The sequence below is a fragment of the Adiantum capillus-veneris genome, chromosome 12 (genome assembly GCF_014529385.1).
Source record: "Adiantum capillus-veneris isolate H3 chromosome 12, ASM1452938v2, whole genome shotgun sequence".
Lineage (NCBI taxonomy): Eukaryota > Viridiplantae > Streptophyta > Polypodiopsida > Polypodiales > Pteridaceae > Adiantum > Adiantum capillus-veneris.
Window position 1 is genome coordinate 71856106 of NC_140942.1, and position 15998 is coordinate 71872103.

At 42.6% G+C, this 15998-nt stretch overlaps 1 protein-coding gene and 1 pseudogene across 1 annotated transcript; one reads left to right on the forward strand and one right to left on the reverse strand.

Annotated features, from left to right (window-relative positions):
- Positions 1–6919: 6919 nt before the first annotated feature.
- On the reverse strand, positions 6920–13439 carry LOC147445921 (uncharacterized; annotated as a pseudogene).
- LOC147445922 (increased DNA methylation 1-like) lies at positions 12449–15573 on the forward strand. Its single transcript, XM_086525253.1, has one exon. The coding sequence runs from the start codon at positions 13438–13440 to the stop codon at positions 15133–15135; it is 1698 nt and encodes a 565-aa protein (XP_086381379.1). The 5' UTR covers positions 12449–13437; the 3' UTR covers positions 15136–15573.
- The last annotated feature ends 425 nt before the right edge of the window (positions 15574–15998 follow it).

Consider the following 15998-nt stretch of genomic DNA (forward strand, 5'->3'; position numbering starts at 1 on the left):
ATTAAAGTAACCCAACCATTTGAAAAATGGGGCTTAGACTTTGTAGGTCCAATTAGTCCCGCAGCTCGCAACACTCAATCTCGATATATTCTAGTTGCTACGGACTATGTAACAAAGTGGGCTGAAGCTAAGGCTTCACAAAAAGCTGACGCGAGGACAACAGCTAAGTTTCTTTTTGAGAACATTATCACAAGATTTGGTTGCCCTTTTGAAATTGTTAGTGATAATGGTACCCATTTTATAAATGAGGTAATAAGAGAGCTTACCACGACCTTTATGATATCCCACCATAAGTCTACACCTTATTACCCGCAAGCTAATGGACAAGCCGAGAGCACCAACAAGACTCTAATCTCTATTTTAACCAAGACGGTAGAAGCTCATCGCACTGATTGGGATTTGAAGTTGACATCTGCTCTATGGGCTTATCGTACTGCTTATAAAGTGGCTATTAATTGTACGCCATTCAAAATGGTATACGGCCAAGAAGCGGTTATGCCTTGGGAGTTTGTCATTCCTAGTCTTAGGGTAGCTTCGCAAGAAGGATGGAATGGTAACCCCTTAACCGAGCGTTTGTTTATCTTAGAAAAACTAGACGAAGAGAGACAGTTGGCTGTGCAAAATGCTCTTGTGGAAAAGGATAGGAGAAAGAAGTGGTTTGATCGCCATGTGAAGGACAAGGATATCAAAGTTGGTGATAAAGTCCTTATGTATGGAGTACGTAAAGAGAAGAAAAAGTTGAAATATGCTGGTAAAGGACCATATAGAGTATGTGAAATTACCCCACAAGGTACCCTTCGTGTGGAAACTCTTGATGGAGTTGAAACCATTGGATTCCTCAATGGGAGTAAATTCAAAAGATATTATGATCCTTTAAGCCAAGAGGAACTACGGGCCATTCATCAAAAGAAGGCCGCCAAAGCACAAACCGAGTTAAACAAGATACAAGCTCAAGCTGAGGCTAAGGAGCAACAACAACGTATAAGACAAAAACGAGAGGCTAACCTTGGGGTCACAAATGCATTCCACGTGGAAATCGAAGAGGATGGGTTGGACTCTGACACACCTCTACGATACCCCATTGAGTTAAATAGTGCCTATGGAAAAGTGCTATATAACGCCTTATTGGACACGGGTGCTAAATACAATCTGCTATCCTATGGGGTGTGGTGTCAGTTAGGGAAGCCACCTCTATCTGAGAGTATTATCCAAGTCAAGGGTGTCAACAAGAAAAAAACTGCGGTTTTTGGAATCTGGCACACTTCTGTCAGTTATGACAATGGGGTGGTAGCTCAAGACTTTTTGGTCATGCCTACTGGAACTATGGAGGGTAATATAAACCTAGGCCGCACGTGGATGATAGCCACCAAATGCACTATTGATTGGGGGACTGGGGGTGTTACAACGCAAAAACCAACTCTTAGCCCTACCACTCAAGCCATAGTCCCTGAGATATTGCCCAAGGAAATAAAACCCAAGACATTGCATGTCCAGGAGGTTGAACCATACGTCCCCATAGCCCAACTCTCTAGAGCTTCAACTGATGTTATTGAAAGAAAGCTTGAGACACACAAGAACCATCCTAATATAACAGAGAAAACATACAAGTGGGTCCCTAAAACCTCTGTAGTGAGCATGGTTGATGCAAAAAAACGGAAACCTAGTAAGAACCGTACCACTCACTCCAAGAAATGTAAAGAAACGCTGCGTTGGATTCCTAAACGACTATTGGAAGCCCAAGGATACTATGAAGGAAATGATCAAATCTGGGTGCCCAAACGTAAAGTGTACTCTTACCTGTCACCTGGCCCATGTAAACCCAATCCTGTGGCTCCAAAACAAATTGAAAATCGCGGAAAGGAAAAAATCATGGAATGTTACACACCCGTTCTAGAGCTAGTTTGGGTACCAAAGAAAGAACGATTTGTTCCACCTAGCTCAGGAACAGGGAAATCAAATGAAGCTTCTTGCTCTTCATGTAGTTCCTATATGCAAATAGAAGCTTCGACACAACCTCCACCTACCACTGTACATATCCATCCAAGCACGAAAGAGTTTGCACCTTCCGGGGTAAGTTCACCACCTACAACAACGTTGCAAATAAAATCCTGGGAGAGTACCTTACCACCCTTACAACTTGACGAGGCACCTAGGGTAATAGAAAACTACTGGCAAAAATCCTCACCTATTACCAACTGGAACAATTGGTTTCAAAGGGTGACAAGCTCATTTCAAACGGTATGATCTACCCAAGGAAGGGGGGAGTGTTTGCTGATAGTCATCATTCATTTGTTTCCCTCTCAACCTTTTTCCCTGACCTCTCAATCTCCGATCTTAGGGAATGTATATATATAGCCTTATACTCACAAAAAAACAAAAATAGTAAAGAGCAAGAGCACCTAGCAATGAGAGAGCACCCTATCAGATCTTACATATAAGTCTAAATTCACCGTGTCAAGTCAAGCAACACACAAAAACAACTCTTATGTTTTAAAGGCCTAACCAAATCTATCTGTCTTGTCAGAAATGGCTACTTCACCAGAGGCATGCACTTCTATTTTTGATGAAAGGTACCCCTTGTCTTTTCAACAAGTGTTCTACGTATGCTACCCTATACTTTCTTGCGAATGGGATTTGATAGAGAGCCTTGCATGTGAGAGAAATTTTGAGGAGTTAGAATGGCTGATACGTCTATGGCTAACTAGTGATCCCTACCCAGTGGCGAATGTGTCTCCAATGGCACATGCTTATTCTTTTGCACAAGATGAGTATCCACGCATCACGAGGTTCTTGATTAGCATGCTTGCACAAGAGGATGATGAAGAGGAACTAATAGAGACCGAGGAAGACTATGGCCTCACGGACAACGATTTTATTTATCTAGATGATGAGGATAGAGGCCTGGCCTTAGGGTGGCCACCCGGTTTATATAATATCCTCTTTCCTTGATTCTAAAAGGGGTGACAGATAGGTAGGTTAGGGGTCTAGATTGTGTTTTGAGTTTTTTTTTAGGAGTTTTAATTTTTCCCACTAATGTGCCTCCTGGAAGTATTCCTTTTGTTTCCTAGTGTGTACAGGAGCGTGTTGCTATTGATAGGATTTGGACCTTCATGGAACCTTTCTCTCGTTCACACTTCAAATCAAGCGCGACCATCAACACAAACAGGTGTTTCTTGTCCATTAGCATTGCCCTTATCTTTTTTGCATCCATGTTTGTCTGCTTTGATTGTCATTGGTAGCATACTATTCAGCGCATTGGCTTAGTATCCAACATTTAATTCAATGCAATCTTTTGTCATAATCACTTGTTTAGGTGTAAAAATCAAGCAGTCCGACTAAGCTAGTTTGACCAAGCTAGGTATTAGAAATCTTCTCTTAATACCATGGGGAATGCCTTCCTAATAATCAATGGTTACTTAGGTTCTTAATCCGATTTAGGCAGCATTGTATGAAATGTACTAGGGCTTTCTAGTGGGCTTAACCCTATCGACCTTTAGCTTAAGTATTATAAAGGGAGTTTACTAATGTGATGAGCCTGGGGAATGTAACAGTGTTATATGACCTCCCAAAGTTACAAAATTAAAATGATGAAAATGAACAAGCAAAAAATCAAAGTGCCACAATGTAAAATTTTAAGCTGGAAGAGAAATCTCAGCTTGATTTGGTACTTCACTCACATGTATTGCCTATGGTACTAGAGCCCTAGAGGTTCCCAGTGTGGGCGCTTTTCCTTGAAAAGCAAAAAACCCAAGGCATACAAAATAAGCACACACATCATAATTGAATCACTGTGAAAAGACCTTGGGGGGTCAAAGAAAAAGTAATCAGCCAGGCGATGATTTCATGAGAAATTCCTTTTATGGTAGCTTAACTACAAGGTTTTCTAGATATAGCCTCTAGTCAGCCCTTGAACATGAATACTTGGCTCTCGCGATTAAACAACTTAATTGACCACTGAAAATTAAGAAGCTTACCCATGGTATTAATATTCGATCTCTAGTGCTTTTCGACCGTCAAATTAGTGACCCCAGACTTGTTTAATTTTTTACCTTTACATCTGTTTATGCATTTGATTACATTGCAATTTAATGTTCATTGCTAACAAATTGTTTGAAATTCTTTGACCAATCAATTTTTCTACCTAAAACTGCATATGCTTTTTAAGAGAATACCATTACTGTGCCAATGTTGTTTGATTTTGCAGTGACTGAAGAAGGCTAAGGACATTCATCTCAACTGCTCTTCCACCTCGACGAACCAGCTTCAACTCAATAGCTTCCGAGGACGGAATCTACATCAGGAAGGGGGGCATGTTAACCCTCATGGCACACGGACACCCATCACCTACGATGGACGCGTATTATGTATTCGATAGAGTCAGGTACCGGGCTTGTCGGACCAATAGGGAAAGGTAGAGTGATCGCCGATGAGAGGCGCACTTTAACTTGGACATTCAAGGGATTAGTTGGTTAAGCATGGGCGCCCAAGTGTGAATGGGGTGAGCTCCTATAAAAGCCAACTAAACCTAATTTTTACTCATTCTCTCATTTGTGCAATTGAAGAGTGCTCTTGCTCCATCTCCATCTTCTTCTTCTTCTTCACCTCCTTGTGTGTGTGTGTGAGAGAGAGAGAGAGGGAGAGTGTGTGTGCGATCGAGCATTGCGAAGGCACGACGGCGGCGAAGCGGTTGAGCGCGGCACGACTGCAGCTTCTTCTTCATCGCGGCGAGGAATCCACCACGAAGGCGAGCGTAGAGCGGTGAGTGACACACCCTTTGTTTTCTTGAGCTTGCTAGTTTAGGCTTGTTGTGTGCTTGGAGCCGTTTGTGGCTCGCATACGGTGTATTGGCAAGTCCCTTGCTTCGACAGTGCGGCAAGGAGCGCACAAATGGTTTTGTCACGTTTTAGTTCTTTCTTTATTTCTCTAAATCTGTGGACATAATATCGAGCTGTTGTAGTAGGATCTGATCGGACTAGTGTTTTCATGTAAGCACACCTATTGGATTGATTGTCGTCAACAATGTGTGGATTGAGTTTAATCAAGCAATCCATCAACGGCTTCCACCTTTGCTCTGCGCATGAGAATGTAATAAAGACGTGGGTTGTCCTAATTGTCGAATCATGGGGAAAACATTGCGCTTAAGTTTTTCTTTGTAGTCAGTGGAAGTCCGCAAATTCTCAAAGTCACTATATCCGACTTGGGATGAAAGTAGTTGTTCGACATTGGTTGTTGATTGAACGTCTTTAGCTTGTAGCTGCTTGCCTCACAGCTTACCTTTACATAAACGCACCCATATAGAGCCGAGGACCTTGCTGATGATAATCTTCATTGTCTTAAAAAAAATACTCTCGATATCTCCTGCAAATCTTCTGTCCACATTCTTAAGCTCCCATTGCGCGACTTTCTGATACCTTTTTTTTGCCAAGAGATGATATTGCCTTCTTTCGCCAAAGAACAATGCTGGGAAAGATAACTCTTCACAAGCTTCATTGTCAAAAAGGCTCAATGGTGCAAACCCCTCGCAAGGTGCAACACTCTTGGCTTGTGCATTGTGATCTACAACTTGCTGAGGTGTAAAGGCCATGGATAAGAGTGTCAGATGGTTCTTGGTCATCTATAGAGTTATCAAAGTTAGGAGAGATGGCAATGTCGGAGCTTAAAGAGAAGGCAGATGACCAAGAAGAATTGATAGTGGCACCATTTTCAAGATACAATGGCTTAAGCACAAGTTGATACAATGCTCATAGCACAAATGTGGGCCGGACAGCCCCACTTAGGTATGCATGATCATATTCTAATTTTCGCTTGATCTCCACAAGGACAGTAGCTTGATCGTCTGCGAAGCGAGGCAATACAGTTTGCACCCTAGACAAATCTTCCATGATGTTGACAATGCTTCCTCGCAACGCATATTGCCCCTCATAAGTAAGTTCTCTTATTTGGGCAAATGGAATTCTAAGAGACACAAGACGGCGCTCTATAGCATTCAATTGTGAAACACTCTCCATACTTCGATTGAAAACTAGCAACCCTTGCATGCAAAAAGGTGGAATTTGTTGACATTTCAATGCCCACTTGCAAGCAACACATGCACGAGAGTCCATGTGCGAAGTAGTGACAAGGACTCTCAACTCCTTCAAGAGAAGCAAGTCACCATCTGATAATAGCCTCAAATTCTTACGAAAAAACAAACCATTGCAAGAGGCACATGGATAGCATGGAACATCTAGAATTTTTCTTGCGTAAAGAGTTGTTCATGATTTTGACACCCTCACGTCACTGCTTGGTTGTAAACTCGGGTCTTTCCACATTTTATAAACCTTAGTTAAAATTTGCTTGCTTGAGAATGAAGAAGGATAGGACGCTTGAAAGAGCTGAACAATATCTTTAGCACTTGCAAATGGATTCTCGTTAATCAACGTGGTCAAGCAAGCAATGACATCTTTGCTCCAAACACAACGTGACTGTTTAAAATGCTTCAACGACATAGGAAGCCATACACATTTTGGTTCAGAAATAATGGAATCAAGTGAAGGTATTACAGATGTGGATTCTATGCTTATGCCTCCACAAAAAACATATTTGATAAACTTCTTGTTTTGGAAGACATGGACAACACATGTCACATTAAATTGTCGGCAAAACAAGATAACCAAGTGCATGCTCAAGAGCCGAGATGTTCCTCGTGTATGTATCAAAGTGTTCAAGTGGTCATGCAATGCGGTGCTATCAACAGCACTATTTGTCCATGGTGCAATCCATACAGCTCGTGTTTCATTTTTATTGTTAACAAGGTCAAGCATTATAAGGTCAAGAAGATGTTTTTCCAATTCAATGAGAAACATAGAACAATTGAAGATACAAATCAAAGCTTGCAAAACATCATCGTTACTATTATATGTAGACCAAAAATTTGGTAAAACATAAAGCTTTTTGTCATTTACAAAAAAGGATGAAGGATAGGCAGGCATACTAGCGTTCTTCAAGCAAAAGGTTAGGAGGAAAGATACAATTTAGGGTGCCTTGTAATCAATCACAAAACCGTGCTTGTCTATAGAGTATGTCCAGCTTTGCTAAAGGCAACAAGAGATGATTTCAAGTCTAACAAATTCTCATCAAAAAGGCTGAGAAAAGGTTTGGGAAAATTCAGAACTACATCCACGATATTTCCTTGCAGAATTACTTGTACAGCTTCTCCATTTTGCAAACACATTTTAGCTTGAAGAGAAGGCAACTTCACAAACTGCACAAGCTTTCCACAGGAGTAACAAAAGGGGTTGCAAATTTGACGACTAACATTTCTGCCTTTGCAAGAGTCACACACATATTCCACCTCCAAACTGTTGATGTTAACAATCTCCAAAGTTCCAAAGACCTACAAACAATTATGAGATTACAACTTGCAAGCAATGCTCACGCAAATAGATCTAGTTAAAGTAGATTACCTTCTTCCCAAATCCCATACTAGTGACTTGTTTTGAGAGATGCTGCGAGAAAACACTGTTTAACTTTTCTGGCAATGCACAAATAAGAGTTGCATCCACCACAGATAATATGCTTGATGCTGCTTTGAAGACGTTGATGTTGTGCGCAACACATGAAAAAGAACCCTTGGTTTTCAAAGCATCAACCATGAGATGATAATCGACACGCCTGGAAGGAACAAATAGCAACTGCACAAATAATCCAGATTAGAGATAAGCCTTAAGATATCAAGGCAAAATAGGTCAAATTGATGACTCACACTTGCTCTATCACTGGATGCAGGGCCATCTGCGATGGTTAAATGATAACTATCACCACCTCAGACCTTGTGGAGGTCTCAACCTTCACAACAGTGAACGCGATAGTGGGAGCGAACTCAATCATTGCCTTATCAATAAGCAACTCCTTAATTCTATGTTCAGGGTAAAGATGTAAACAGCAATCAAAGCTTTCACCTTTTACAACAATAGTGGCAACATTTGCATAGAGAGCCCACAAGCTAGTACCTCCATCTCTCCACACTTTTCTCTTGACATACGCCTCCTCAATACACACAAACTCCCCGACTTCAAAAGATTCAACAAACTCATTGACAAACACTTCTGTGACAACAAAGGTGACAGTGTTCTTGGAATCTCTGTCTATTAAGTCAGCCTTCAAATGTCGCGCATAGCTAGATTTAGGTATTTTATAAGTACCATACTTGCATAGCACTTTGCCCTCAAATGCAAAACGAAAGGTAATAGCATCAGAAAGCTCTAATATGGACAAAACCCTAAGAGAAGGCACTAATGCCAATTGCGAGCCAAAGTTGTCACTTATTGGTTCATCACTCTCCTTTGCTGCGACAAAAGCGGAGCTCGAGTCACGAGGATGTACAGAGAGGCCTGTGACATATATATGTTATTCACAACCTTAAACAAGCTTCAAATTGTGGACATAATAGAAATACATTACCACGTTCATAGCTTAGAGCTTTTCTTAAGGCTTTAGAAGGGGATGACCTCTTCAACTTTGGAGCAAGCTTTTTCGAAAGCTTTGGGGACAAATCGGATTTGAAAGAAGGAGAGAAATGTGTTTCAGGTAACTTTAACAAACTAGAGGAAGCAGGAAGGTCTATCGTAGCTTGCACACCCTCTTTACCCACATTAGAACACTCAAGGTTGTCTTCAAAATCGAAAGCAAGTTCCTCCTTATTCAAGTTAGGATCTGTAAGAATGTATTATAAGTTTCGAGCAAGAAATCAAGGCAAAACGTGTAACAATAGCTCAAAACTCAATAGAGACAAGTTCAAAAGGCCCTAACCAGACATTGGATGATCCATGGAAACCTGGTATGTAGGTAGAGCTGAGACTTGATAGTACAAGTCCACAAAAGGGAGAGCTGAAGTGAGGAAACAGCAACACAGCAGAAATATCCCAGCACGTTATCGCGAAGACCAAAGGAGCAGAAAAAGCCTTGCAAACTCAATGTATAAATGGATGGCTAGAGGCTTTTATAAAGAATGCAAACGTGATGGATATTAAAACAATAAGCTGGACAATCATAAGCTAAATATCAAGGTCTTAAAAGCAGATCTCTAGAGAGAGAAGGCTACAATTCAAGTCTTTTAAAAGCCACTTTCTAGAGAGAGAAGATAATAATAAACAAAATTGGCAAATCGAGGCAAAAAAGTTTCTTCTTTACGGTGGGTGACAGCTGGCACCGAGATATGTAACAATATCCAAGCTAAAAACAAAAGCCGATAAGATTTTTCACTGTTAACAAGGCATTTATCAGACATACAGAAAGATATAATACATCAAGGACCAAACTCGATTTAAAAATATAAACCCAAGCTCAATCAAAACACCATATGGTCACTTTCATATCCGCAACGAACCCACAGCAGGAACAACAATCCAAAATATTGTTCAAAAATAATAACAAGAAAATAGAAACTGCTTCTTCAAAATATTATCCGTTCAAATAAAGCCAGCTCAGAGCTAGATTTTCCCGAGTATCACAACTTCTATCTGCAGTGAGGCAGACCTGCATATGCCATACACCAAAACTGAAGGCTGCAAACGAACACCAAATTACATCTCTATATAGCATGCCAAATCACAAAAGCTAGAAACTTGTTACAAAATTCACAGAAAAACCAGAGCATGTTAAGCATAACACAAACCATACACAAATTTCACCCAGCAGATAACTTACAAAATTCCTGTTAATTCTGCCAGCAACCTGGAAAAGGTACAGATAACCCTCCATCCAGAAAAGAACCCAATATTTGCAATAATAATCTGCATACAATCATAGAACAAAAACGAAGCGAAAGCTGCACCATCTTGAAAGATTTCCATCCACATGATTTCTGATGTTCACGCGCATTGTAGCTGATACCCAGCAACTCACTGCCAATATACAAACATGTAGACAGTCAGATGCTCAAACCTTTTAGCAACAACCAAAAAGGACTTAAACAACCACCTGCATCAGCCTATTTCACATGCTTTCCGCTATCTAGCAAAGCCGGCACCGTCCTCCTCACGGTTAGAATACATTAGACGAGCAGAGGTCAAGCATGACATGCCTCCCATCGCATGGAACAATGGGGCACCATTCTTCTCACGGGTAGCACACATCAGGACGACAGAGGGCAAGCATGAATCGGGCCGAAGCAGCATTATTCAGAGACAGTGCTTCGACAAAGGGCAAGCATAAATTGGCCAGAATCAGCGAGTCACAGCACCAACAACAATGCTTCGGGAACAAAACAGGGGCGAAACCATCGTTGTCCACATGGCAAACCCTAGCGCTTAACGCAGGCAGCACCTAACACGGAACACCAAAACACAAGCAGAGAAACGTGCGCAGAGTTCTGCAGCTTACTCAAGGAGCAATGACACATCCCCTGTCGAACAACGACTTAAGGCACACATGGAAAGACCGACTGAGGATACGCGCGTGCCTTCAAATGCCTAGATGGCTACCACAAGCAGCAAATCAGAAAAAACAAGGCCAACACGTACTCACGCCATCTGTGCAAGCAAGCTCACGGACGTCACTAAACAGCAAGCAAGCATTCTACAAACAGAAGCCTAACCTAAAACATAACAAACAAAGCTTTAGTCTTCATTGCACAAGCTCAGACACGGGCTCGGAACCCAAAAGCAATGCAGACACAGAGGTCTCGCAAATGGCCTTTGCCCTTTAGGCAGACCAATAATGGTTGGCCAAGGCTTGAGCTCACCATGTATCGTCTCAAGAAAAATGCCTTGCCACTACCCTAGAATACACTATTTGTCACGCAAGGAAGATGGTAGTATTATAATGATTACTTTTGGCTTGCATGCAATCCTATTTCACACCAAGTTCAGTTTGTATTCACTGCGAGTTTATGTGTAGTTCACATCACTAAAGTGTAATATAGAAATCTTGTGCAGTTGACAAATCGTTCACAACTGGCTGGCATGCATGTTCACAATGAGTTCATATCCGTCAAGTGTAGTATACAAAGCTTGTGCAGATGACAAATCGTTCACAACTAGCTCGCATGCATGTTCACAATGAGTTCATATCCGTCAAGTTGACATTTAAATCACACCAAGTTCACATCTTGATTCAAGGGCCCAAATCTTTGCTAAGATGGGATGCCATTTTTGAAACATCAAAAGTTGTAGGGTCCTTAAGGCAACGTTCAGTTTGCACGAAAAAGAAAGAGAACCAGGAGTGTCCTACTTCCTGGGCAGCTCACAGGATTGAGGAAGAGGGAGGGACTACTTTTCGGACCCACCAAGAGAAAGGATCTCTAACGCGCCTTAGGAAGGCAAAGCTACATCTGAATATTTTTTCTATCGAGTCCTACCTGAAAGACCCAGTATTTGGGAAAAGTGTGTCAGCTTAGCCTTGAGCTAGTTAGAAATTCAAGACACCCAAATGGAAAAGGAAAAATTCTTCTAGGATATTGCAAGAAAATAGTACGAATATAGCTAAATATATAATTTAATTTGCAAAAAATAAAGCTAAAGAACTGGCTCTAAGGGACTTGTGTATGTTTGGGATAAGAGCAAACAATGCCTTTAGGGTAGAAAGGGGTGCATATACAGGGGCCTTTAATGGTGCAAAGGGAACCCATACACAGGAGGAAGGCCTTCTCCATGCTTTGCAGTAGCAGTAAACACATCTACTGTAGAGGGTGGTTCAACGACCCTCCAACTTCACGAGCACCATTGGCAACCTCCCATCGCCGATCAAAAGGGCAAAATCACATTAAATGTACAACACTATAATGTTGGCATGCACTATTTGCTAGCAAGGTAACAATATCTAGCGTCAAATAGTCCCTAAAGCCTAGAGTGTATTCGCAGCAATAGAGGACGAGGGTTAAATTGACCCTATCTCTTTTGTCGCTATCGTTCTAACGAACTCTTCGCTAGTCCAACTCTATCAAAAATGCAAGCACAGGTGCAGCAGGCTTTCCAAACTGAGTGACGCCATCATTACCCCCTCCAACGATGCGTGCGAATGTGCCCCTAGTCGACTTTCAGCACCACACGGGCTTTTTTAGAAGGGGATCAATGGCCAATTTTAAATTGGGGGAGCGGAAGCATCGCGGGCCGTCGATCTTACGATGCTACTCGAATTTACCAATCGGCCCGAATTTTTTAAACTAACCCGAATTTAGCAGGAACATGTCTCCCAATACTCTCAAGAAACACACGCATGCGATGTGGTTAAGGTGATAGGCCCTCAACGATGACGCCGTGGGTTCGAGTTTTTTTTTTTTTTTTGGGGAGGGGGGGTGTGCAGGCCACCCGAATTTACAAGTGGCACCCGAACTTACAAGTTTTGGTACACCCGAATTTACCCGTTTTCCCGAACTTACAAGAAGCGGATCGAATGGCTCACATTGCACCTAATCCCCGTAGTAAACGCCATTTGATCCCCTCCTAAAATGCCAGTGTGAGATAGTGAGGAGGCTAGTCGACGTCTCCAACAGCCTATGAGCTAAATTTTTTTAAGCGGACAATTGAGTCGTCCGGACGGTGGGCCGACGTGTGTGACTTCGCGTTTCGCTTAAGCGTACATAGCATGCAAAAATCATGTGGGGAATTGGGGCGTCCTGAAAATACGTCATCCGAAAACATTCGCACGGATTCGCCCGAGTCGGGACTCCGGGAGTCTTCCTCCATCCCCGTCTGTTGTTTCTCTGCTACAATCGAGCGTTCGCCATCGCCCACCTGGGTCGTCACCGCTTCCTCCGTTATTTTTCGCTGTTGCTTCTCTTAAGTTCTTCGCGAGGTCAACCCGAATCACCCACCGCCCTCACTGCGGAACCTTCGTCAAAGCCGTTCAACCCTACCCTTCGGTCTTTAGGGTTCCTGGGTCATCACCGCTTCTTTTTGCTTCTTCTCCCCCCTTCCAAACTCTTTGCTCGGTCAACCCGGATCTCCCACCGCCCTCACTGCGGAAGCTTCGTCAAAGTCCCTCAGCCCTAGCCTTCTTCCAACTTTAGGGTTTCTGCTTCAGCCATAACCATCGCCTGTAATCTCTCTGCCCTTGCTACCGATTCCAGCGTTTTGGAATGCCTTCATAGAAGACACTCCCATTGTTACTGATTTGAGGGTTTCTGCGTCAGCCATAGCCATAGCTTGTGCGCGGTGTTGCTTTCTCTTACGTCTGCAGGCTTTCTTCTCCATTGCCGTCCTGTTGTTGTCACTGCCTTCTGTCATCGTCCCTGAAAAGGAGTTGTCTCTGAACAAAAAGTAGATAGGTAAAGCAGAAAAACGAATAAGCGCGTGGAGGCTCTCCTCGTCAAAACGGGGACCTGAAAGAAAATAGCAGCAAAGGACTTTCTGTTGAATTCACTCAGCCAGAACCATAAGCAAGTTAACAGAAGATAGAGCGTCCTTGTTTGACAGGGTACTTGCAGGAAGCAAAAGCAGAAAGCAGGCAAATTTATCCATGGCGTCAGGGAACTCGAAGAAGAGAAAGTCTCCTTCAGATTCGAAGATTGCAAGTTATAAGAAGAAAAAACCCTTCATCTCATCATCAAAGAAGACGTCTGCATCTGCTCAAGACAGCCGGGGATGCATGCTGCTTACAAAGCTCATTGATCAAGGAATTGTATCAGAGCATGAACCAGTCTTCTACTTGAGAAAGAGGGACAAGTCTGTGATGAAAGAGGGCACATTGACGCGTGAAGGTGTGCTTTGCGCTTGCTGTGGCCATACCTTTTTATTATCGCGGTTTGAAGTTCATGCAGGCAGCGGGCTACATCGCCCGAGTGCGAACATGTTTCTCAAAGATGGACGGTCTCTCATGCAATGCCAGCAAGCTTTGGACATCGGAGGTGTTGGTTTTGTAATTCCTAAGCAGAATCGGACTTCAAAACACAGCCGAACTAATTCGTCTTCTTCCATTGAAAGTAGTGTTGTGCAAGCAAATTTACCGCTAGACAATGATGCAAATGACAACATTTGTCAGATGTGTGGAGATGGGGGCCGGCTTATACTATGCGACACATGTCCTTCTGCATTTCATGCAGGTTGCTTGTATCTTGATACAGTTCCAGATGGAGAATGGCATTGTCCAAGGTGTCGATGTGGCGCATGTGGAGGCTCAATCTTGAAGGTAGGCTTCCGGAGAAGTGGATTGACAGCCTCGCCAGCGGAAGATTTGCATAGCTCTCAAGAAGACCATTTGGAGGTGCAAGCAAATCCTTCTAGTCACCATTTGTGCCTGGAGGAAGATGATGTCAGGGTTTCGGCTCCGACTTGTCTTGAAGACATTACTAGCAAGAAGTCGGCAGTAGTTTCGTGTGCACATTGTCAGGTTCCTTATCACTATGATTGTGTGAAGGGGGCTCAAGAGGAAGCTTATGATGGCCACTGGTTTTGCTGCAACGATTGCGAGCGTGTTTTTAGGAAGCTTCGCAACCTTGTGGGTCATCCGTTCCCACTCAGCAGGGGCTTAACATGGCAGGTAGTCAGGTTTTTCAGAGAAGACAGGGGCTGTATAGAGAAGAGCAGTGTCAGTACAAGCTTTGAAAGTAAGCTTTCGGAGGCAAACAAGGTCGTGCAGGAATGTTTCGATCCTGTGATTGATTATGAAACAGGGGTGGATCTGCTGTCGCAAACTTTGTTTAATAAAAAGTCAGATTTGAGGCGCTTGGATTGCAGTGGATTCTACACAATGTTGTTGATGAAGGGAGAACGGATGGTTTCGGTGGCTACCTTCCGCGTGCATGGAGGACTGCTTGCAGAGATGCCATTTATTGCGACAAAGGATGAGTTCCGACAGCAGGGAATGTGCAAGACACTAATGAAAGCGTTGGAGATGATGCTGACCAATGTAGGCATTTACAAGCTCGTCTTGCCTTCAATAGACGAGCTGCTTCCCACATGGAGGGACTCGTTTGGGTTTAGATTGATGAATTTGCAAGAGCGCAAGCAAATATCGCATATTGGTATATTACCTTTCGCCGGTACCACACTACTTCACAAGAGCTTGACAAAGTCAGAAGCAGCGCACACTCAAGAACCGGTGGTGAATTCGGTCCTTGGAATCAAGGAAAAACCGGGTTTTGTTCGCATTCGAGTAAAGTCGCATGCCCCGAGTAAGTCGGCAACAACAAGCTTCCAACCTATAAGCTGCCATTGATCACAGTTCACAATGTTTTACTCTTTTTGCGCTGTGTTTTGTACCGAGCAACGGAGGTTTCGGAAGGTCAAGGAACTCCAGCCTCCGTGTTAGCAATACATACATTTGTTAACCAAGTAAAAGGTCCTATGTGTCCTATGTTTGCGAAAGTTATGTTCTATTGGGGAGGGTTGCATGGGCGTCCATGTAAGCCGCCATTACTCCGAGTGGTAAAGAAATATAATTTTACACGTGCAATTAACTAAAAGAACCCAAGAAGGGATTTTTGAAGAGAATTTCAAGTTTGTGGCAATAAATGTCTCCCTATGTACATTATTCCAATGCCCCATAAAACAGCCAACCACTGGTTGGTTTGTACAAGAAATTGTGAATGTCTTCTGACACAGCAATTTTGGTGTTGTCTGCCTGATCATAAGAAAGATATTTTTATTGGAGGTACAGGACCGTCAGTTGCTCGCCTGATTGGCACACATCCCAAAGTCAATTGCAAGATGCTAGGGATATTTAATCAGTAGATAAGTGAGGATAAGCCATATTAAAAATTTGCTATGAATTTCTTTATTTCATTGGATCTGGATGCATTAGGAAGTGGACTTTGAAAATGAGCTTACATGTCAAAGTAGGTAAAATGTACATGTGTACAATGCCCGCAAATTCCATAAACCCCGCTTTTTTTCATTTCTTCTGTGAAAGAATTCCAAGCTTCTCAACTTTGAGAAGGTATTTACTGTGAAGCTGTCTTTGCTAGCATCTGTGTCTATGTGATTGCCTCAAGGAGACCTTTGGGGGTGTTTTCTAAACATTATTCACATTTGAGTTTCAAACTCCAGGACTTTCAAAAGTTTGAAACTTTCCTTGTCAGG

What these genes read in the sequence shown, in the direction of transcription:
- LOC147445922 (XM_086525253.1), top strand. Translation starts at nt 13,438, where the DNA reads ATGGCGTCAGGGAACTCGAAGAAGAGAAAGTCTCCTTCAGATTCGAAG.